The sequence below is a fragment of the Syngnathoides biaculeatus genome, chromosome 3 (assembly GCF_019802595.1).
Source record: "Syngnathoides biaculeatus isolate LvHL_M chromosome 3, ASM1980259v1, whole genome shotgun sequence".
Taxonomy (NCBI): domain Eukaryota; kingdom Metazoa; phylum Chordata; class Actinopteri; order Syngnathiformes; family Syngnathidae; genus Syngnathoides; species Syngnathoides biaculeatus.
Window position 1 is genome coordinate 36,547,114 of NC_084642.1, and position 25,234 is coordinate 36,572,347.

Genomic DNA, 25,234 nt, shown 5'->3' on the forward strand with positions numbered 1-25,234 from the left:
CTCCATTACTCTTTCCCATAACTTCATTGTGTGACTCATCAACTTTATTCCTCTATCATTCTCACAGCTCTGCACATCGCCTTTGTTCTTAAAAAGGGAAGTAACCCAATTTTCCTCCATTCTTCAGGCATCTTCTCACCTGCTCATATTTTGTTGAATAAGTTGGTCAAAAACTTCACAGCTGCCTCTCCAAATTGCTTCCAGACCTCCACCTGTATCAGTCGTCAGGACCAATTGCCTTTCCATTTTTCATCTTCTTTGAGTTCCTTTATTTTGGGGTTCCACCATTAAGTCTCCTTCTCCCCTTTCTGACCAGAAGACACCCCAAGTATTCTCCTGCCTGTCTCTCTGATCACCTTGGCCGTCGTAGTCCAGTCTTCCAGGAGCTTCTCCTCAGTTCTCTTCGTGTCCCACTTCTACTTCGCTCATCTTTTTCTTGTTTGACTTCCCATATTTTGGGGTTGCACCACCAAGTCTCCTCGCTTTTCCTACCTGAAGACACCCCAAGTACTCTCCTGCCTGTCTCTCTGGTCACCTTAGGGATCCTCTGGCATTCCTCCTTGCGGAGCCTCTCCAGTTCTGTTAGGTTGGATGGTGAACATTGGTGGATAGCCATTTTCAGGTCTCTCCAGAGATGCTTAATTGGGTTTATGTCAGGGGTTTCAGTGGGTGATTCAAAAATGGTCACGGAGTTGTTTAAAAGCCGCTCCTTCATTATTTCAGCCGTGTGCTTTGAGTCATTGTCTTGTTGAAAGTTGAACCTTTAGAAGTTTTTTTTTCCCCTGAACAAACTCCATGCGGGCTTTCATGTGTCTTGCATTGAGGAGAGGCTTCTGTCTGCTCACTCAGCCATCAAGCCCTGACTGGTGGAGGGCTACAGTGATGGATTACTTTCTAGAGCCTTCTCCCATCACACGACTGCATCTCTGGAGTTCAGGCACAGCAATTTTTTGGGTACTTCTTCAAGCAAGCCTATGACATTGTACCAAGAGAGGAACTGTGGTACTGCAAGCCCAAGTCTGGTGTGGCAGAGAAATGTGTTAGAATAGTACAGGACATGTATGAGGGTAGTAGAACAGTGGTGAGGTGTGCCGTTGGTGTTTCAGAAGAATTTAAGGTAGAGGTGGGACTTCATCAGAGTTCCGTGCTGAGCCCCTTGCTGTTTGCGGTAGTAATGGATAGGCTGACAGAAGAGGTTAGACTGGATTCCCCTTGGACCATGATGTTCGCAGATGATATTGTGATATGCAGTGAAAGCAGGGATCAGGTAGAGGAACAATTAGAAAGAAGGAAGCACACACTGGAAAGGAGAAGAAGGAAGATTAGCCGAAGTAAAACAGAATATATGTACATGAATGTGAGGGGCGGAGAAGGAAGAGTTAAGCTCCAGGAAGAAGAGATAGCAAGGGTGGACGGCTTCAAATAATTGGGGTCAAAAATACAGAGCAATGGTGAGTGTGGTAAGGAAATGAAGAAACTGGTCCAAGCGGGGTGGAACAGTTAGAGCGGAAGGTGTCTGGTGTTCTGTGTGACAGATAAGTACCTACCAGGATGAAGGGATGTTCTGGAGACAAGGTGAGAGAGAGCAGACTTCGATGGTTTGGGCATGTTCAGAGGCGAAGAGAGAGAGTATGTTGGTAGAATGGTGCTGAGGATGGAGCAGCCAGGCAAAAGAGCGAGAGGAAGACCAAAGAAAAGGTTGACAGGTGTTGTGAGGGAGGACATGAGGACAGTGAGTGTTCGAGAGGAGGATGCACAAGATAGGCTTAAATGGAAAAAGATGACACGCTGTGGCGACCCCTAATGGGACAAGCCAAAAGAAAAGAAGAAGAATTTTTGCTTAATACTACAGCATGTAACCTCAATGCTTGCTTAATTATGAATGCAGACCTCTTTAACTGGACAGCATTAAGCGATTAAACTGAAATCCTTGCAAAATACTTTGATAGATTAAAGAATAATATGTAATTCATATATATATATATATATATATATATATATAACTCAAACATCCTGAAAAGATACTCATAGACAGTGCCGCATAAAACAAGTGTTTGTTGAGTAAGATAGATTAGGGCCAGATCAGATGTCATGTCAAAAACTGCAGGTAACTAACTTCTTTGTTTTTTTTTTGTTTTTTTTTTACTACTTCCTGTTTTGAACCAAGAGCAAATACATACAAGAACGTGCAGGCAATGCCAGCACACTCCCCGCCTGGCATGATAGAATGCCAATAACGAACTTTAACAACCAACTTCTAAGGCCAACTACTAGGCAAGAGGTACAAGAAATATAAGTTCAGTTATTGGCTGTAGCAGCATTTTTATCCCATCTTTCCTTGAGCCTTTTATCTCGGCCTTGCGAACAATGCCATCTTCGCTCGGAAAGAGTTAAGTGACTATTCCAAGGGGCGATTCGTTCCTCTTCAGCTGAATGTCCTTGAGAACTCCAAGGCTGCGTAGTTCAAGGTTTGGATGAGTGTTGTGTTATTTTCTCCTCAGTTGTAGGTGTGCAATGTAGTGCTTCCTCCATTCGTTGCAAAAGGTTTGTGGCAGATACTGAACCTGGCACCACTGACTTCTCAGAATGTCTTTGACATCAAAGTCATTTTAAGCCATTACTGGAACGCCTACTTTCTGAGTCAGAAGTGTTGCTGGAGTGAGAATGGCTGGGTCGCTTCGATCAGTCGAGACAGGAATGAGAGGCGTGGCGTTGATGATTGTGGCAACTTCTGATATTAAGGTGGTGAGTACTTCATGAGTCAGCTTTGGTGAACCATGTTGGAGGAACATTGCATCAGAAATCCTCTTTGCCATGCCTACTATTCTCTCCCATGCACAGCCCATGTGTGGACTATTGTGGGGGGGGGGGGGGGGGTGAAGACCCAAGAGACACTTCCCTGTGAGAGGTACTACTTGACTGAAGAGAAGTCAATGTTTGAGAGAATCTTGAGTTACTCTGCTCCCACAACAAAATTGGTGCCTCTATCACAGCAGATCAACTTCACGGGCCCCTCTGGTTCAATGGTCCACCACAGTCCAATGGCCAAAGATGTCAAGTCCTTCATTAGTGAAGGGAGGCTCCAAGGACAGACGATTGGATGGGAGATCTGCCATCTTCTTTACCTCAGCACTACTGCGGAGTCTGCGGCAAGTTCCGCAATGATGTATCACACTACCTACACATCTTCTCTGGCTTTTGACTCAATAGCCCCCCGTACGAATTGCACCCTCTGTAAAAAAGGCTTCCTTGGTAGGATGTCTGCAGATGGTAATGTCTTACTCGGAAGGTTGCCTTGTGGTGTTTACATGGAACAATTACAGGATTTTTCTCTTCAGTTGTGAAGTCTCCTCACTTTATGCGACCGCCAACTCTTAGAAGACCTTGAGCATCAATTAAGGGGTCTAAGGCTTTGATGGAACTGTTTGGTTGTATTCTCATACCTTTTTTTAAAGCAAGAAAGTTCTTTAGCATAAACATCATGTTGCACGACTCTGATGAGGACACGTTTTGTATGACTTATCCGTGATGCTGTGTAACCTTCATGGCACAGATGCCATCTTCTACAGGCACCCCACATCTCACCAGAGCAGCCACTCTAATACACACAAATCAAGAACTTAATCATCTGTAATAAGTCCCCCTTTAATCTTCAGTAACACTGAAAAATGTATACCCAGCTTTAGGCATTAATAGTGTTTGTGGCTTGATGTTTGTTAATCTATTTTTTTCTATACTCAGCTTGAGAATGTTTCCAAGAAAAGCAGTATCTCAGAGAAACACTGCTCTGAGTTAAAAGCAGAAGTCACTGATCTCACACAGAGGCTTTGTACACTTAGAGATAAGGTGAGTTTCAATGTAATCTCTCTCTTTCTGAATAAATTTAACACATTTTGCAGGTACATATTTTGCTTTTATTGGTGAACACAGAAATTGTCCCATTTTAATTTAACCTTATTATATTATTCTTTCCAGACTCAGAAGCAGGACATCATCATAGACACATTACAAACTGAGCTTGAGCAAACAAATGAGGAACTAGAGAAACTAAACACATTCCACTTGGAAGAAAGAGCCCAACTTATTAATGATCTTCAACATTGCGAGCGGGAGATTGATAGTCTGAAAGATATTCTGTTGGAAAAAGACAAAGCACTCAATAGCAACATGTTGGAGTATACAGAACAAGTTACAGTTCTCAAACAAGAGCTTCAACTCAAAGAAGAAAACTTAGTTCAAGTAAAAAATGCACTGACAAAGGCAAATCAAGAGGCCAAAATTGTTAGAGACTCACAAACTGCAGATCAGCAAGGCCTTAATCGTAAAATCGTAGAGCTTGTTGGGAATCTAAAGGATGTTGAGATGGCGTTAGACAAGGCCAAAGAAGAAAACAAGTCTAAAGTGGCTGAGTTGGATCACCTAATAAAACAGGCCAAAAAGTATCAGAAAACTATTAATGACCTCCAAAGAGACTCTGAGAAACAGATTTTGAGCCATCGTACTCGAGTTTCTGAATGTGAAACCCTCATCTCTTCTCAAAAGGAACAGCTGACTTTATCTACTCAAAGGCAACAAGAGTACAATAAACTCATTTTGCAGCTCAAAGAAATAAATAGTAACAATGAGAAAATGACTTTAAAAAAAGAAGAGGGATATGAAAATGAACTTAGAACTTTGACGGATGAAAATATAAAATTCCAATCCCAAGTGGAAAAATACAACCACGATATGGAGTTGTTGTCCAAAGAATTAAAGGATCGAGCACAAAGTGAGGAGAATATTAAACAAGAGAAAGAAGAATGCATGGAAATCATTGCATCACTGGAAAACCAACTGAAGGCAAATGATAAACAGGCAGCAAATGAGAGACAGAGCTATAATGCTGAATTGCTAGTAAATGAATCTGAAAATCAAAAATTGCGCAAAGAACTTAATGACAACATAGAAAACCTCTCCAAAACTAAGGTTTGCCTAAAACACATGGAAACTGAGAAACAGCTGTTGCAAGAAGAGCTTAAAGAGCTCACCGAAAAGTTTGAACAACAGAATCTGAATGAAAAACAACGTAATGAAAATGTTAAATCTGCTCTTGAACTAAATGACAGTCTAAAGAGGCAAATGCAAAACTTAACCAAGGAAAACAAAAGACTTGAAATGGAAGTCAGTGAAAGAGTCAAGACCATTTCAGAAATCAAATTTGAAAGTGATTCTTTGCATGCCAAGTTATCCACATTAGAATCACAACATTCACAAAACGACAGTATCATCTGCAAATTAAAAAAAAATAAAAAAGACTTGATTTTACAACTTAATGATTTAAAGAGCCTTCTTGAGCAAACCACACTCTCAAACAATGAGGTTGTCCTGGCCAAAACAAATGAATGTGGTAATCTCAACCAGTTACTCAGGGAGAAAGAGGACTCTATCACACAAATGCAAGGGCAATTGCAGAGCTACATTTCTAAGTTTGATGAGTTGCACATTAATTTAGAAAAAAAACAGCAGGTTATATCTGATCTTCAAGCAAAGTTCCAGGCCCAAAGAAATGAACAAATACATCTTAAAGAAACATTGTCTCTTCTTCAAGAACAGGACTACAGTCTGAAATCTGGGTTGTTGGAGAAGGATGCAGCTTTGAAGAAAAAACAGGAACAGTGTCATAGTTTGCAAAATGAAATTATTTCCCACAATAATTCAGTATCTAAGCTCCAAGTAGAAGTTGAATCACTTAATACAGAACTCTTAAAAAGTTGCAATGATCTTAGAGAAAAAGAAATAATGATAAAAAATGTGGCACAAGAATGCCAAAAACACAAAGATGACTTTGATGATGTAAACCAGACTGTGAAAGCTCTAAAAAAGGAAATCAATTGTATGGAAGAAAACACCAGAAAAATCAAATCAGAAGCAGACTCTAGGGAAACAGAGTTGAGGACACTTAAACGTGAAATTCATAGAATCACAGAAGAAAACAAACAACTTCATACACTTTTAAAATCCAGAGAAAATGAATTTAACGAGAAAAAAAATATTTCTTCAAACCTTGACAGACAGCTCAAAGCTACTCTTGAGCAGAACTCCAGTCTTCGCGCAAACATAGCCAGTCTAAGAGAAGATAATGAACAACTAAAAAAAGAGTTGGCACAAAACATTTCATTGGTTGTGAATTTAAACACTGAGATTAGTCTGCTCCAAGAACAGAGATCTGAACTCAAGGTACAAATCTCAAACGATAAGAAGATGATTAATGATCTTCTAAATGAGAAAAATGAGCTTATTGGTTCTGTTAATAATGCAAAGCAAGCCCTCCATGAAAAGGAAATGTCTGACAAAGAATGCTTGCTTGAGAAAACAAATGAATGTAGTACTCTTTCAAAAATACTGAGTCAAAGACAAGAACAGCTTCAAAAATTGCAAGAGGAAGTTAATGATTTAAAATTTCAAGTTAGTGAGCTTAACTCCTCATTGCTTAAGAAAGATGAAATTCTGTTCAAAAGGAATTCTCTCGTTGATGCTCTGCAGACCCAACAAATGCAATTGCAGGAAACAATAGCTATGCTTCAAGAAGAGGGATCTGTTCTCAAGACAGGGCTTAGAGAGAAGGACATAGTCTTTCAACAGAAGTCAGAAGAATGTATTGTCCATCAGAATGAAGTCAAACTACAGAAGGACCTTGTGTCGCAGATGCAGAATGATGTTGAGTCTGTCAGGCAAGAATGCTTCGAGACAAAGCAACAATTAGAACAAAAGGAACGCATGTTAAAAGATATAACAAGTGTATTTGAAAACCAAAAAGAAGAGCTAAATAAACGGAATGAATCACTAATTAAACTTGAGATTCAGCTGGTAGCCATGAAGGAGAATTTAGTCGAGATGAATCTTAAAATTACCAACCTAAAGGGTTCTATAGAGACGCTCACTTTAGAAAATTGTCAGCTAACGCAAGAGAAGAATCTAATGAAGGATGGGGTCATTGATTTAAAAGATTCCAACCAAGCACTGAATGATCAGAATATAAGATTGAAATATGAAATTCAGAAATCTTCAGTAGAGCTTTCCAAAGCACATGAAGAACTTGCACATCTAAAAACAGCAGTTAATGTTTGTGAACTCCAACTCAAAACTGCACAGTCAGAGAAGGAACACTTGAATCTGACCATCCAAGGAAAAGATGACTCCCTGAAACAACTTGGTGGTAGGATTTTGGCGCAGGAGGAGCAGCTGAAATGCAAAGATAATGAAACATTTAGTTTAAGGGTTCAGGTTACAGAGCTTGGAGAGTCTGTCTGCAAACTGACGGATCAAGTCCAAAGTCTTACTTCAGAGTCAAACACATTAAAAAGTAAGTTGGCGAGAAGAGAGCAGTCTCTTCTTGAATATCAAAGAAATGTCTCAATTGTAAATGAAAATGTAAGTATTAATCTTCATGACAAAGAAAAAGAGTGTGAGGTCTTAAAAGAACAGATTTCACACCTTGAAGAAAATGCTATTAAGTCAAACAATACCCTCAAAATGTGGACACTAGAAATACAAAATCTAAAAAAAGCCTTGGAAGAAAGGGACTGTTGTCTTGTGGAAAAATCACAGTCTCTTCAAGATTTACAGAAAACAGCCGATGAGTTGTTGTTCTTTAAAACTCAAGTCATAGAAAGCACAGAGTTAGTCTCACAGCTACAGAGTCAAATGCAGATGCTCTCCTCTGACAGTTCTAACCAGAAAAAGTCAGCTGAAGAAACATATAGTGCCTTCATTAACCTGCAAGAAAAATATGCTGCCAATTTGGATGATTTTCAGGATATGGGAAAGGAACTGTGCCCAAGGCCTGATGAAGTGTTGACACTTAACCTAACAGATGAAAATGACACAGCAAAGACAAAGATAGAAACATCGCGAGATGAGCTGTATTCAGCCCAACATAAACTTGAGAAGACACAGAACCTGAATTCCAAGCTGTCAAAAGGAAAGGACAAAGCAGTTGCTGCTAATCAAGTAAAGGTCACTGAACTGACTGTTGGAATAGAAAGACTAAAAGCTCAACATCTTCAAGTTGTGACGCAAATGACTGCATTGACAGAAAACCTGGAGCAGAGAGACATAGCTCTACGTGCCATTAAAAATCAGTACATGGCACAAGCCAAACATCAATCTCACCTGATTTCTGAAATACAGAAACTCGAATTGGAAAATAACAAACTTAAGGAAATTATTAGATTGTCGAAGGAGGAGCATCAGCAGTCTCTTGCAGCTGCCAATAATGAAAATGTATGCTTAACTGAGGATATTAGAAAACATCTTACAGAGAAGGAAGAGCTGGAGAGGCGGCTCCATCAAATTTGGGAATCCCAAGTGGAGCTTGAGGTTCATTTGGAGCAACAGTCCAGCAGCATGAGTGAAACCATCCAACAATTGGTGTATGACAAGGAGAGTCTTCAAACAAAGGTTGGTGCCCAAGATGAGGAAATTTCTCGATTAACAGATAATATTCACAAGATTGAGCAAATATTGCAAGACACTGAAAAAGAATGGCTGCTAGTTCTAGATAGAGAAGAACAGGATAAGAAGGTGCATGTTGAACAATTGAGTAATGTTCAAAATGAAATTGTATCTAAACATGTTCAGGTTAATGCTTTGAAACAGAAACTGGAAAGTTTGCAAAACAAATTAGCTGAAGTGTTCTCTTATACAGGTATTAACAAAGATTCTGATTTGCTCAGTGCAAAAGAGTTTGAGACAACAACATCCAGGATATATCTTGAAAATGTCCTGGGATTAGTCAAGGAAAAGGATAATGAGAATAACAATTTGCACCAGACTCTTAAAGCTGTGGAGCAGGAATTAAAACAACTTGTAGCAACATACAGTGGTGCTGATGCTGTCTTGTTGCCAATCGCCGATTTACATCATGAAAGATCACATTTGCACCAAATAATAAAACAAGTTGAAGTCATCAGTCTGAGGTAGATGCTTTGAAAAATAAGTGTAATAGAAGTATAGAAGATTTTCAAAAAATGCATTTGATAATGAAAAGAAGAGTAATTATGACAAAAGCAAAGAAATTACTATTTTATTGGAGAGAATTGAGAATTTGCAAACTCGGTGGACAATTGAGGCAGAAAAAGTGACAGAAGCATCTCTCATACACTCATCTTTACATTGTAAATTTAAAGCAAAAGATGATCAAATCAAATCCATGACTATTCAGATTATTCAACAAAGGGAATTACTTTTTGGTTTTAGTCAGGAGTTAAAAGAAAAGGATGCATCAATTTCCCAAGTCACCCTTAAATGAAAGAGTTAAACTTGGTGAGGAAAACGCCTATCTATCAAAACAACTCGTGGTCATCCAACAAGATTACAACCCATCTGTCAAGTATGAGATTTCTCTGCATCAAGAAGAACATGGTTTGTGTTCCCAAAGGGAGAATAATAACACTTCAGAAAAGCTTGAACTGCTAAAAGAAAACGCTGACCTAAAATGTGAGATAGGAAAAATATCTCGAGAAAAAGAAATACTAAAAAAAAAAACTTAAAGCTTCTCTCCTTATTCGAAAGGAACTGTTGAAAAAAAATGAGTTTGACATGGAAATGTATTTTGTGTATTTCGTGTTTACAAGACAAACTAGTGCAAACAACACAAGCTCAGTCTACAGCAAAAGTATATAAAAAAGGATTTCTCTCCTTGAAAAGGAATGCTTTGATAAAGATCGAGAGATTCATGATCACAAAATGGAAACTGAAAAATTTGCTGAGCAATTGGAATCAGAAAAAAACGTTTTGCAGTCAACAATAACAGAAAAATAAATTTGTTTTGATGACCCGTTCCAAAAACTAGAACAAAAAGAGAGACTGAAGAAAATGAACACGTAACCAAAGAATTAAGTGAACTAAAAGATCACCATAAGCCTCTCTTGGAGCAACACTTTAAGCAAACAAATGAGCTCAATGCCATCCAGTTAAAATATAATGGGAATCTTGGAGAAGTGGAGAGACTCCAATGGAGCTCATTGTCTGATTCAGATGAACTGAAAAGTACAAGACAACTTGTTCAGGAGAGGAATGAAACTTTGCAAGATTTAACGATTTCTCTGGGAGAGAGAGAGAGGCAGTGCCATTCTCTATCAAATTTGCAAACACAATTGGAAATTAAAGACAAGGCTTTCATATTAATGGAGAAAAGAGCAGACACTTTGGCCATAAATTTCAAAGTAGTTGAAAGTGACTTGGAGAGAGCTCACAGCGCAGTAAAAGAACACACAGAAATGGTTAAGAAATACCAAGAAAGGTTGAAAGTTGAAGTTATGTTACAACAGGAGCAGCAAGATCATCTTAAATCAAGTGATACTAGGTACCAGGGCTCAATGGAAAAAAGCAAAAACAATTTGGATCCAATTTTGAGTATCCAGAAAGTATTGGCAGAGACACAGCAACGACTGTGTGAGGAAGAAATACAGTTTGTCTAAGATCCATAAAGAAGTACAGTTGGACTGTACTGAAAAAGAAACAAATGTGGTATAATAAAAGCAAGAAAATGTAAATGTTTTGAGAGTTGTTGACGAACTTTGGACTGAGTTAGTTGTGCTTCATACACAACTAAACCAGTGCAAGAATGTCACAGAGCTGATTCATGAAGAGACACCTGAAGGGTCCTTCAAGCAAGAACACTTAAATGAAGCTGTGGTAAGCACTGTTGACAGATGTGCTGAAGACCGTGAAGTAACTTCTAAACATAAAGCTGATGAACAGATTGCTGCACTTAAATTGCAATTACAGCAGGTAAACCATGAAATGTGTATAACAAAAATGAAAAGAGATGACCATCTTCAGAAATCACAGGATTGTGGCAAAGTTAATGATCATGATAATCATACTAAAGTGACCCTTCTAACCAAGAAACTTCAAGCAGCTTTAGTTTCACGGAAAGACCTCTTGATGGAAAATGCATCATTGAAAGAGCAAGTTGGAAATCTCTCCGTCAATATCAACACTAAAGAGGAATGTTTTGCTCTCAAATCCTCATTTTCTAGACTGAAACAACAAAATATGGACCTGAAAATCAATGTAAAATGTGTTAATACGGATAATGAAAAGGTTAGCTCTCAGGTTGCTCGTATCCTTAATGACAACTGTAATCTATCGGATGCATGTGAAAGCCTTAAGCAAACCATAGAAAATGTAACCCAGCAAAAGCAAGCATTTTCCTCCCAGCTGGAATCTTTGAAGCAAATTCAGACAGAGGAGCTGACCAATTGGAAATCAAGACACTCAGAACTTAAAAAAAAGACTATGGGACTCTTCTAAAAGCATATGAGAATGTTGGAACTGAAATGGACAAGATGAGACAACTTTTGGAAGAAGCCAAAAAAGATAGACAGCAAGCCCTTAGACAATTGCATAAATGTGAGACTGAGATGGAACATATGCAGGAACAAACAAAACAGCTGGAGAATAAAAATGAAAGACTTGAAGATAAAATGCAGACATTGTCAGAAGAAAAACGTCTCACAATTGTAGATCTGAAGCAACAAAATGACTACATTAAAAAAAGAACTGTTTCAGTTCAATGAAGCTCACAGGATAGCAATATTTGAGCTGAGGAACAAAAATCAACACTGTGAGGACAAAATATTACAACTGAAGTCGTCATTAGAGACCTGCAAAGATAATATTACAGATATGGAAGTTGAAAACAAAGAACTGGCTGAGAATCTTAAAGCTAGTCTTTCTTTAGAGAAACAGTGCATGGAATCAAAATCTTGTTCAAATATGATGCAGGTTAAACTTGATGAGGCACAATGTTTGAATAATTCACTGAATGCCCACATTGACGTCAAGAAGACTGAACTCAGTGCTCAACTTGAAACCAATAATATTTTGCGGAAAGAAAATAAATACAGACATGAAAGAATTAAAAATATACACAATGGTCATGAAATACAGCTCCAAATGATAGATAACATTATTGAGCTTAAAGAAATTATAAATAGGCACACGCAAGAAGCCATTTGTCTCAATGAGGAAATGAGAATTTTACAAGCTGAGAACTGTATTCTGCGAGAAGAGCTTGAAAATGTTCAAAATGCTTCAGACAAAGTAAAACATGAAAATGAGTACTTGGAAACTGTGAGCCTCAAAAATTCTAAAAGTATTGATGACCTTTCTGAATCCATCATTATTTTGCAAGACCAAAACCTCCAACTGTCTACTCAGCTTACAACTAGCGTGGAGCTGAATGAAGCATTTTGCCAAGAAAAGGAGCCTGGACATCTTAAATTAGTCTGTGACTTTGAGGAAAACTCAAGGCTGTGGAGCGAGGCAATGGTGGCTTCAAGAACATCAATAAAAGAACTACAAGAGCTGGTAAAAGAAAAGCATCAACAAATAACACAATTGCAACAAAACTGCATTAAATACCAACCACACATTTTGCATATAGAGAGCTCTTTGAAAACCTCAGAGTTCACATGTGAAAATTTTAAGAAAGATTTAAATAAATGCTGTGACACGATTTCTTTTGTTGAAGAGCGAAACAAGCAAGTTGAAGCCAATTTGATCACATGCAAGACTCATATTGAAGAGGCAAACGAGAAAATCATAAAACTTCAGTCAGAAAGAGACCACCTGAAACTAGTTTTAGAAAATATTAGGTGGGGAGATTCCTTAACAGAGAAAATGAAATTAAAGGAACCTGCACTTGAGAAACAATTCATCACATTTAAAGAAGTGACGTTGCAGAAACAGATCGATGATAGTTGTAAAGTTGCTGAACTAAAGGAACAAATAGACTCCCAAGAATTGCAAATGAATACTGTAATCCAGGCATTTCAGACTAATGAAACAAAGCTTTCTGCTGTATTATCCACTCCTCAAGGGGCAAAAGCTACAATACTTTTGAATGATTTGTACCAAAAGGCCTTGCAGGACAAAGATAACCAGCTCATGATTTTGCAATGAAAAAACAATTGGAGGATTATACATATGAGTGATAAAGAGGTAAATGAACTAAAAATAATTAAGTCTAGCCTGGAGAAGGCATTACACAAATATTCATCTGCTTCTGCTACTCAAAAAAGGCAGCTCCTTGTTCTGAGCGCAAGCAACACGGAACTTGCTGAGACTGTGCAGCGTCTGACTGAGCAGGTAAATGAACTCACTTCTCAAGTTAAAAGAGTTGAACAAGATAGAAACTCACTGGAAATACAAATTGTTGAAAAAGACGAAGAGATTTCCCATTTTCATCTAATTTTCAATCTGACAGATAAGATAAATGCTGACTTGGACTCTCAGTTACTTATTTTGCACTCTGAGAATGACATGGTGCAGTCTGAATTTGAGAACCAAAAGGGAATTTCCCTTCAATTGAAAACCCTTCTTAAAAGCAAAGATGCCAAGATTTCCTCTCTTTTGTCTTGTAGGGATGGCCAAATTTCAGGATATCTTAAGCAACTTCAGTCTAATTTTCACTCCCAAGAAGCTGTCTATGAGGACAGGTTAGCATCTTTACAAAACCAAAGGGAAAAGCCTGATAAAGTGTTCAGAGAGCTTGAGGCGAAGGTCAGAAATCTGAAAATCAGTTTGGACAAATCAGTCCAGGAAAAAGAGCAGTTGGCAGCTAAGTTTGAAGTTGTCAAGTAGTCCATTAGTATCTTTAAAGATTGAAAAAGAGCGACTGATGTCAGAATACCAAAACCTAGAGGCAAAAAGTCATTTAGCATTTAAAAGTAAAGATAACGCTCCTGATAACGAAGGTGATGCAAACAGAGGCATTAAACATGATAGTAGGAGATTATAATATCAGATGGATGACCTAAATTCAGAGATTGCAATGCTCAGAGCCCAACTCATTCGTTACACAGAGGATTTAAATCGAGTTTTATCCCTAAAAGACAATCAGTTGAAAGTTCTGCTAATAGAGCAGGAGGATGTTATAAATGATCTAGAAAGCCAAAAGACTGCAGCTCAAAAACAGCACACAGAGGCTGTCAGATCTCCAAAAATAAATTGAGGTTAGCTGTACTTTGAAGGCATACAATGCTGAACTTACAGCACAGGTGAAAAAAAACTAAAAAGTGATATAGTGAGTGAGAAGGTCACAAATGAGAGTCAAGTAATGGCTGATCTGCAGCATACTTTGGCAGCTAAAGTATTTGAATGTATTGATCTTAAGCAAATACTTCTTAATAAGAAAACCCAAATTGAAGACTTAAAGAAACCAATGAAGCTGGTTGAAAATGAAACTGAAAAAAAGGTAGCTCATGCAGAGGATAAATACAATGCTGAACTTGATGCCTGTGAACGTGAGGTGACGCTAGTGATGACTGAGCAAGTGAATACTGAGCAAAGGGTGATAGTTTTCAAATAACCAATGAGAAATGGAGCAACAGTTATTGGAGGCCCAAGGGCAAAATAAAGCCATAAAGGCTCAAAATGAGTCCCTTTGTAAAGCGATGGCGGCTTTGCAGAATGACCGTGACCAGCTTATAGAAGACTTCAAGGTCTTGCGAAACAGGTATGATGAAGAACTCTGAGAGACTCAGGCAGTTCTAAACAAAGTTGAGCACAGTTTCCAGGATGCTCCATCTGACGTGGCTATGTTTGCCAAAGAACGGGAAATCCTTGTTTATGAATTAAGAGCTTTGCAGAGCAAGGATGCTGAAGTAGAGCTGAACAAGTTGTTGGGTGAGCTAACAAAAGCTTTGCCAGAAAAGGAAAAACAGCTAAAAGTGGTTTTCCTGGAAAAACAAGCATTTAGCAGGCAGCTCTCTGCATTCTCCCAATCCATGGCCAGTCTCCAAAATGATCATGTCAGGCTGTTTGATGAGTTGGCATTGACCACAAAAGTGGTTGCGTCCAGGCACGGGTCAGGCCTAAACACTATCAGGACCATGAATAAGAAAATGTCAAAAAGAAGTGCTTTCCAGATTGAAAAACATGGGGCGGTAAGTACCCTTTAGCAATGCTCTGTTTTTTGTTGTTGCTTGCACTTCATCTCGTGATAATGTTTCCTTTTCTATTTAGCGTGTAGTGATGAGTCAGCTTTTTTCTTTTTTCAACATTATTGCAAACTTCTGCATGGTGTTATCGTGTGATGCACATCAGCTGCCGCAATCAGTGTTTGGTAGGATTTCATGTTGCATTTGGTCAACAAGCTTTTATTCTACTTTTGCGTGTCATGCAGATTAATGAGCTGCAGCCTGGACTGACACCTGAGAAAGAAGCCAGCAGTTTGCCGAAAGAAACCACTATTCAAAGGTAAAAGTAAGCGTTGGATTTTTAATGCTTACATGTCCATCAAAAGCAAAGCTGTCTAGTCAATTTTTTATCCTGCATAGTTTACCACCATATGTTTAAAAGTCGGCAGCATATTGCCCGCACACAATATTTATCATATTTTGACACTTCTGTAGCAAAATAGCAGAAATTACAGCACTTAACTGTATTTACTACTTGCAGGTTTGAAAGAGACAAACAACCAGTCAAGGTAAGTTTGTGTACTTGTATGAAGTCACTGTGTGGCATGTCCTTTCAGTGTTATTATTGTACAATGAAACCACTAATGTCGAAGACAATTTTTGCCCTGGAGAGCTGGTGAATTAAAAAGCGTTTCTTGAGAGGAAGGAGTGACAATTGAATTAATTATCCCCCACTACTTGCGGAGGTTTGCTGTGAATAATGAAAAAATTGTCAAGGCAGCTTGTCATTTAAAATTTTCTTGAATTTCAGATTACCCGAGAAATCAAATGACCAGTTAAAGTGCAGATATACAGTCGGTATGGTAGCGTATTCAGACCACCTTAAATTTTTCACTCTTGTTATATTTCAGCCATTTGATGAAATTTGTTTTCCTCATTAATGTACATTTAGCACCCCATATTGACAGAATTTCTTACAGATTTATTAAAAAATTCTTGCAATCCATTTACTTCACCAGATTGTACACTTTACCAGTCCATGACTGCCTCTTCTAGTCCCTGTTAGTGTCTGGGTGGATTTCCCTTCAATGTCTACATCAAGATGTAAAATGCATGCTCTATTGGGTTAAGGTCCGGTGATTGACTTGACTTGTCTCAGATCTTCCACTTTTCCCTCCGATGAACTCCTTTCTTGAGTTTTTGAGTTGATCAAAAATAACTTTTAACAATCTTGGCTATGAAAGGGAGAATTAAGATGGTCTATAGCTTGCTAACATGGAAACATCATGTGCTTTTTTTTTTTAGAATAGGCTTAATGGAAGCTACCTTTAGAGCTTTAGGAAACTCGCCGGACTGAAGTGAGCAATTCACTATTTGCAGCAAAGAGCTACCACGGAATTCACAATAGTTTTGAAAAAGTGAGATGGTATTCAGTCAAGACAGCTGTGAGCAAAACTGTTTTGTCAGTCTGTTGGTCCTTGCTTTTGCACATCTGTACCGCCTTCCACATGGCAGGGGCTCAACTGGTTGAAAACCAGGGTGCGTGTAGTGACCTTAATAATGTTCAGAGCTCTGCTGAGGCACTGTGAGGAGTGAATGTCTGCCACGGAGGGGAAGAGAGCAAGCAACGATATTCTGTGGTGCTTTGATTGTCCTCTCAAGCCTTGCTTTATCTGCCTCTGTGCAGCTCCCGTACCAGATAGAGACACAGTACATCAGCAGGCTGTCAATGGATGAGCGATAGAAGGCCAGCCACAACTTTGTGTCCAGATTATTTTTCCTGATGACTCTTATGAAGTGGTGATGCTGTTGAACCTTCTTGATGATAGATGAAATGTTGTCTGTGCAGGAGAGGTCATCAGAGATCAGGATTCCCAGGAACCTGAATGTGGGGACTCTCCACACACTCGTCGTAAAAAAAGAGTGGACCTGGTGCAGTTCTGTTCCTCATGAAGTCCACAATGATTTCCGTAGTTCTTTAGTGGCAGATTGTTGTCTGGGTGCCAGGTTGTGAGCTTCTGGATCTCCTCTCTGTGGACTGCCTCGTCTCCCTTTGAGATCAGTCTGACAACTGTTGTGTAATCAGCGAACTTGATAATAATATTGTTGTAGACTGAGATGCAGTCAAAGGTGTAGAGACTTTGCAGAAGGGGCTTAGCACGCAGTCCCATGGTTAGCCAGTGCTCAGTGTTGCAGGTGTAGGAAAGGTGGCAGCCAAATCTCAAGTCTGTGGTTTATTTGCTCAAATCATCTTTGATCCAGGAGCATGTAAAAAGGAGACCCTTGATCTCCAATTTAGTCTTCTTGACATGAAAAAAAAACATGTTGAATTTTTTGCTAATTTTTAAAAAAACAAAAACTGAAGTATCACAACCATAATTATTAAGATCCTTTGCTGTGACACATATATTTCCCTGTGGTGCAGTCCATTCTTGGGATCATCCACATGATGGTTCTACACTTTCAATGGAGTCCAGCTAGAGCTTGCCATCCTGCCAAACTTGAGCAATTAGGGGAGAAGAGCCTTTATGAGAGAGGTAAAGAAGAATGTAAAGATGACTGTGGCTGAGCTCCAGAGATACAGTCAGGAGATGGGCAAAACTTTGAGAAAGTCAACCACCACTGCAACCCACCACCAGTCGGGGTTTTAAGCCAGAGTAACTAAACTGAAGCCTATCCTCAGTGCAAGATACATGAAAGCCTGCATGAAATTTGAAAAACAATAATAAAAAACTGAAGGTCTTCAAGATAGTGAGAAATAACATTCTCTGGGCTGATGAGACCAAGTTGGAAATTGTTGGCCTTAATACTAAGTGGCATGTGCCACTGCTGCTCATCACCTGTCAATACAGTCCCAACAGTGAAGCATGGTGGTGGCAGTGTCATGTTGTGTGTGTGTTTTTCAGCTCCAGGGACAGGAAGACCAGTTGAAAACAAAGAAAAGATGAATGCGGCCAAGTACATTGATATCCTGGACAAAAACTTTCTGCCGAGTGCTCAGAACTTCAGAATGGGCCGAAGGTTCACCTTCCAACAAGACAAAGACCCTAAGCACATACAGTGAAGAAAATAAGTATTTGAACACCCTGCTATATTCCAAGTTCTCCCACTTAGAAATCATGGAGGGGTCTGAAATTTTCATCGTAGGTGCATGTCCACTGTGAGAGAGGTAATCTTAACAAAATATATATCCAGAAATCATCTGCAAAAAAGCAGAGATGCAATACCCCATCTTCACTATACACAGTGTTGTTGGTGCACTGCTTCTCCCTCCCCAGACACTGAATGGTGGACCAGACTTTCTTCAAATCTAACTGGAAATCTTTCTCCACGGCCTCACCGAACTCCTTCCAAATCCTAGTTTTTGCTTCGACGTCCACCAAAGCTGCATTCCGGCTGGTCAACTGGTATCCATCAGCTGCCTCGGGAGTTCCACACGGCAAAAAGCCCCGATATGACTCCTTCAAGTTTACGGCATCCCTCATCATTGGTTTCCCCCAACATGTTTGGGGATTGCCGCCACAACAGCCACTGACTATCTTTCGGCCAGAGCTCCTGTCGGCGTTCTCAGCAATAAAGGTGCGGAACATCATCCACTCGGACTCAATGTCCGACGCCAGGATCTGATCGGAGGTGCCATTCCTTCCAATTACGCCCTCACTGTCATTACCCACATGATTATTGAAGTCCCTCAGCAGATCGATGGAGTCCCCAGTGGGAGCACTCTCTAGCACCCCCTCTAAGGACTCCAAAAAAGTGGGTACTCTGAACTGGTGTTTGTTGCATAGGCAGGCGATTCCCCCATCTGAAGTGTGGATGGAAGATAACAGTGAAGAAAATGAGTATTTGCACACCCTGCTATATTGCAAGTTCCCCCTCTTAGAAATCATGGAGGGGTCTGAAATTTTCATCCCAGACCCAGCCACGACCCATCTTCAATACTCTGACTGAGGCAAAGGTTGTTCCCCAAATTCTCACAATACACGGCCGCAGTCATCCTCTCCTTAATACAGTGCAGCTGTCCTGTCCCATGTGCAGAAAATCGCCCCCAAAGCATGATGCTACCACCCACATTCTTCACAGTAGGGGATGGTGTTCTTTGGATGGAACTCATCATTCATCTTCCTCTAAACAAGGTTAGTGGAATTCTGACCAAAAACTTCCATTTTGGTCTCATCTGACCACAAAGCTTTCTCGCATAACTCCTCTGTATCATCCAAATGGCCATTGGCAAACTTAAGACGGGCCTTGACACGTGCTGTTTTAAGCAGGGGAACCTTCTGTGCCATGCATGATTTCCAACCCTGATGTCTTAGTGTATTACCAACAGTCACCTTGGAAACGGTCATCCCAGCTCTTTTCAGGTCATCCTTTCTAAGGATCATTGAGACCCCATGAAGTGATATCTTGCATGGGGCTCCACTCCGACTGAGATTGACCGCCATGTTTAGCTTCGTTTCTAATGATTGCTCCAACAGTGGACCTTTTTTTCACCAAGCTGCTTGGCAATTTCTCTGTAGCGCTTTCCAGCCATGTGGAGTTGTACAATTTTGTCTCTGGTGTCTTTGGACAGCTATTTGGTCTTGGCCATGTTACAAGTTTGAGTTTTACTGATTGTATGGGGTGGACAGGTGTGTTTATGCAGTTAATGACCTCACACAGGTGCATCTGAGTCAGGATAATACATGGAGTGGAGGTGGACTTTTAAAGGCGGACTAACAGGTCTTTGAGGTTCAGAATTCTAGCTGATAGCCAGGTGTTCAAGTACTTATTTGCAGCTGTATCACACAAATAAATAGTTACAAAAATCATATATTGTGATTTCTAGATTTTTCTTTTTAGATTATCTCTCTCACGGTGGACATGCACTGACGATGAAATTTCAAGACACCTCCATGATGTCTTAGTGGGAGAACTTGCAATATACCAGTGTTCAAATACTTATTTTCTTCACTGTAGCTAAAATACCAAAGGAGTAGCTTCAGAACAACTCTGTTCTTGAATGCCCAGCCAGAGCCCTGTCTTCAACACAATATAGCATCGATGGAGACGCCTGCAAATGGATGCCTACCAATGTTCTCCATCCAACGTGACAGAACTTCAGAGGATCTGCAAAGAGGACTAGCAGATGGTCTCCAAATCTAGTTGTAACGAACATATGCTTCATTCTCAAAAACACTCATGACTGTAGTAGCTCACTAGGGTGCTTCTATCACATATTGAGCAAAGTTTGTGAATACTTATGACTGTGTGATACATCACTTTTTCTTTTTTAATAAACCTGCAAAAATTCTGAGACTTTGCGACGTTAATCAGTGGTTCAACTTTTCATTTGCATCAAAGCTAGATTATGGTTGTCCACTTGTGAAGACTAGTACCCTTAACACTGCATGACCTTTCAGTGGCGTTTGGCCACAGCGTTTCATGTGCAGCTGCTCCACCTTTTGTGACATAATGCACCTGAACGTTTGGGTAACCATTTTTCACTCTTTGTATTTGTGCATAAAAATAGGTAACAGTGAATCCGTTAGGCCAAAGTGAAATGGAGCAGATGGTGAGTCGATTGGAGGCAGAGAGGAGCCAGCTTCACAGAGAGCTGCAGCGATGCTTATATGACCTCCAGCAACGAGACCAGTACTTTCAGCAACTTAACTCAAAGGTATGAAACAGCTGATGATAACACTGGATATCGTGCTTTTCATGCTTGCCAATTGCTATTTGGGATAAAACTTGTTTCATCCATCCATCCATCCGTCCATTTTCTTTGCCGCTTATCCTCCCGAGGGTCGCGGGGAATGCTGGAGCCTTTCCCAGCTGTCAACGGGCAGGAGGTGGGGTACACCCTGAACTGGTTGCCAGCCAATCTCAGGGCACATGGAGACAAACACCCGCACTCAGAATCACACCTTAGGGTAATTTACAGTGTCCAATTAATGTGGCATGTTTTGGGAATGTGGGAGAAAATTGGAGTGCCCAGAGGAAACCCACGCAGGCACGGGGAGAACATCCAAACTCCACGCAGGCGGTGCGGGATTGAACACGGGACCTCAGAAGTGTGAGACCAACGCTTTAGCAACTGATCCACCGTGCCGCCAAAACTTGTTTCATTTCTGGTTTAGTAATTTCATATAATTATACATACATAATAAACAGTATTACCATATAGGTCATTTTATATCAAGTAATAGATTGACAATACAGAAAGAAATTCAGTTATTCAATGAAAAATTGTTCAACGACTGCTGACTTTTTCTTCTTGTTGAAGTGACGTGTTGGAAATTCCTCTTTTTTTAATATTTAAGGAAGCAATCTTGCCTGTTGGTTTTTAATACAAAGCGCTATTTACATGATACTGGATAAACAAAAAGCGACAGAGGTAGAAAGAATGGGGAGAGGTGAGATAGGAGTGGAGATGGCTCGCTGTCCTTATCCTCCACTACACACTCCCCAAAGCCGCAACTCCCAAAAAGAAAAGGGGGGGGGGGGGATTCTAGGGAGTCCTCAGTCTACGACTGAGATCCGTTCCTACACTAGTGATTTAACTCGAATTTCGACTTAAGTCCTTGCCTTTCTGCTCATTCAAAGTTAGGAAAATACGCTGTGACTTTTCCCTTTAATGAACATTAGGCTGATATTAAGCCTACGTTGATTCTGATCCTCGATCTATAATGTAAGCAATCTTTCCATTTCGGCAAAGATTGAAGTAGGTTGCTTCGTTTTGTTTTGTTTTTTTTCACAAAAAAAGTTGCTTCGTGATCACTGTATCCCTCATAGGGTCAAAATTCTTCACGTGCGCTAAAATATGGGCTTTGTCCTTAATAATCGCCACGATCATCCGACTGAAGCCCAAGTCTTTTTGTCCCTCATGGCTGTCGGTCTTACTCCTTTCTCCATTTTTTTTTTTTTTAATAATGTTAAGCTTTATTTCCATGCTTCTTGCTTTTCTTTCGGCTGGACCAGCTATGCTAAAAAATTCTAAATTCTCAGCGCACAAACAGATAAGCAATATGCATGAGCTATGCAGAAACACTATGGTGCTGGGGCCATAATGGTGGACAAGACACGGGCCTCGTAAAGTCGAAACGTTTTAGGTTGAGAACGTTTTAACCCAAGAACTCACTGTATAAGGATGGTGCTTCAGTCAGATTCAGTCAATGTCCATCATCAGAAGATTCCCATCAGCTACTTAGCCAGCTCTTATATTTGGCCTAGGAATGTCCATGAATGTTAATGTCCAGCTATTGACTCCGTCAATAGCTAGCTGCTTTTAGCAAGACTTAACATGAGACATCTCTGACAAGTTGCACCCAAGTTATTGAACAATCCACAAAACAATGTATTTAAATCTGTAGTATGATAGTTAATAATTCAGACTTGAAACAGACTTGTCACAAATGACAAATGCTTCCACTAGTCCTGGAACAGGGCTGGAGCTACTGAATATTTTTGTAATTGAGTATCCTACTAACAATTCTATCAAAAAATTCCTTGTTTACAGATCAATTATAAATACATGAAAAAACAAGACACTTTGCATAATTATGAAAAAAGTTATTTTACATTTCACAAATATTAATTGTAGTATTGTTTTCCCCTTCCTTTTAGAGGTCAGGAAATGCAGAGGTGGCTCCTGGAGCACCTCATGAGAGGAACAACACAGTCCTGCTCCAAGAAAGGTGAGATCGCTCTGACTGTCCTTGTAATGACTAGACTTTCCACTGATCTCATTGGCTTGATCAGTCTCAGCCGATAATTAGCCTTTTATAATGATCGCCGTTAATGTCATCATTTGCCATTCATTGATAGGCTCCGCAAAAGGCATTTACCAGCTGTCACCAGCTGAAAGATACAGTACTTCTACTGTGCATCAGTCTGCAAAGCTCTCCACTGAACAGTGTCGTCAATGAGTCGAGAACATCAGACAAGTTAGCGATGGTGATGCATTCAAATTACATTACGATAAATCGAGTTTAACAACTGAATTATTTTGGGACAGGCAAATTTGTGGTAAAATTTTTTTTATCATAGATTAACGGAGTGTCAGGTTTACCAATTAGACATTCATTAAAACTGGACAAAAAAGGAAGCAAAGACACCACTTCAATTTGACAACTTGAGAGGAGAGGAACTGTCTCGTACAATTCACCACCACACCTCATCATGGTCAACAATATCACTGTCATTCCCCTGCTGTGCGAACAGTGGATATATTTCTGACAATTTTGCATTTGGGCAATAGCAGTGCTTACAAGTCTGTTACGTGATGCCCTTGTGCAGGGAATACAACAACATCCACACGATGTAAGACAAGCTGCAAATATAGCTATAGAAACTAGGACAGAGAACACCAAGTTTTTAGATTTTCCAATTTTTTTTTTCCCACCACTCAGACCAGGATGATGTATTCACACCAGAGTGCTCCTTCATCTTGTGGTTCAGGGTGCCGGAGGCCTTCAATGGCCCTTGTTTGTGACCGATCGGTGCCGTGTTATTTGTAATAAATGTACAACACTGGTCACCAAACATTGAGCAGACGCCACCCTACTTGGCCAGTAGCACGTTGACCACTATGCGGTTCTGGAACCCCATGAGTGAGGTTGCAGTGAGTTGTTCTCTTATGGTAATAAAGCCTTCTTCCGTACAGTTACTTAGTTTCTGTACATTGTAATTTATGCAGTTGATTCTGTCAACGTTTTTATTTGGGGTTATCGGTAACAAGATGGATTCCCATCCTGCAGCAATCTAGTTAGCCAACTTATACTCATCTGGTATGCCTCATGGGATTCCAATTGCATCAATGTATCTTGGATTTCCATCTTTCCAATGGGACCTTTGCTTTTGGGAGAAACCGAGGGGAAGTCAAAGATGGATGCGGCCATTTGTATATCCTCTGCTTTGGATGGAAACACAGTCACAGATAAGAGCAGGGATACCAGTGCACACATTCCTGATGCATTTATCAGTGTGTCATAAAACGTTTGACCAACACACATCGCGGCATGGGAGCAGGGGGGCAGTTTGCCAATGGATAACATGACATCATTTTTTGTTGAGACTTCCCACCTTAACACCTAACCATGTAAAGCTAACACAGGAGAAGTTAACCAATGCAACATTAGAAGAAAATATCAGTTTATCATTTACAGCCACAGTTTTTGGATAACCACTTCCATTCCTGACAAGTGGTGTTGGGAGTTGTTTTAGTCATTACCTCCAGGGTACGCTGTGTTGGGATTTCTACTGGAATGACACATAGTAGTGGCTTAGGGTCCATGCAGGTGATGCAACTTTTGTGTACCATGTTTGCTGAATTTTACATTAATAACAGTTAGTTGTGAAATACCTGTCACTGCCAAAAAAAAATGTTCCTCACGCTTTTTTGGTTAAAATACTAAAAAAAAAAAAAAAAAAAAAAACAACTCCCTCCACAGTATACTGACTCTTTTGTATGGCATTTGGGTTTAGGGTACCATTAAATTGGCAAATGGTGAGAAGAAAATAGGGGTTTTCCTTTAGTATAAGCCCATAGATGGAATCCCCAGCATCATCAGTTACCTTCATCTGCCACCAGGGTGTTCCACCTGGAGTCTCCTATATTATTTGTCAGATACCATTTATTTGATCTATACCCTATTCCTTTGTTGGAGTGTTCAATTCGACTCGGCCAAGGAATTAAAATGCTTAACTGATTCATTGGGAGGCCCACATGGAGTCCTCCCCTCGTGCCTTGGTGCCTGCTGCATAATTGTTTATCAACGTTATATCATGGCCCTACCTGTCCCTGTCCTGGCCATACCGTTCCCTGGAGCGGCACGCATCTTCCGCAATCGGCGGAGGCGCACATCTGCGCCTCATCTCGGGTAATTGTGTCCCAGTTATATAGAACCACACGTACGGTCTGGACTTTGCCAGATCGTTTCTTCATGCCTTGTTCCCGCACTCTCTTAATTCCGTTCCTGATCTTCCGTGTATCGACTCCTGCCTGCCCACTGACCTGCCTCCTACGACTGACATTCTTGTTACTGCTGCGCCCGTTGAATGCCTGCCTGATCCCCGGCACTTGACCGAATAAACACTTTTCCCGAACTGCCTCTGCATCTCTCGAGTCGTGCACTTGTGTCCAACCCTGTGTTGTGGTCGTGACAGAACGATCTGTCCAAAACACGGACCCAGCCGACTCAGCTGCGTTCCGCCAGTCCCTGCAGCTCCAGGGCAGACGTATCGCCGAGCAGGAAGCCACTCTCCAGGTAACTAATCACTAGTTACAGGAGATGTGTGCTCGGCTGGACGCGTGGTTTGCGTCCATGTCCAACGCAGCCGACGCC

The 25,234-nt window shown here is 40.3% G+C and overlaps 1 protein-coding gene and 1 pseudogene across 8 annotated transcripts in view; both read left to right on the forward strand.

Annotated features, from left to right (window-relative positions):
• Window positions 1-25,234, forward strand: part of si:ch211-220f16.2 (golgin subfamily B member 1) — a 136,252-nt gene that overhangs the window by 95,251 nt on the left and 15,767 nt on the right. For 7 of the 8 annotated variants that reach the window (XM_061815638.1, XM_061815637.1, XM_061815639.1 and 4 more), the window contains 6 exons: window positions 3,742-3,846; window positions 3,976-8,439; window positions 15,176-15,249; window positions 15,451-15,478; window positions 20,422-20,568; window positions 22,515-22,585. In XM_061815638.1, coding sequence (XP_061671622.1) covers window positions 3,742-3,846; window positions 3,976-8,439; window positions 15,176-15,249; window positions 15,451-15,478; window positions 20,422-20,568; window positions 22,515-22,585 — 4,889 coding nt within the window. Of the gene's footprint in view, window positions 1-3,741; window positions 3,847-3,975; window positions 8,440-15,175; window positions 15,250-15,450; window positions 15,479-20,421; window positions 20,569-22,514; window positions 22,586-22,715; window positions 22,845-25,234 lie in introns of all 8 variants that reach the window. The other variant, XR_009794358.1, reaches the window with a different exon arrangement.
• On the forward strand, window positions 9,563-13,116 carry LOC133498595 (golgin subfamily B member 1-like; annotated as a pseudogene).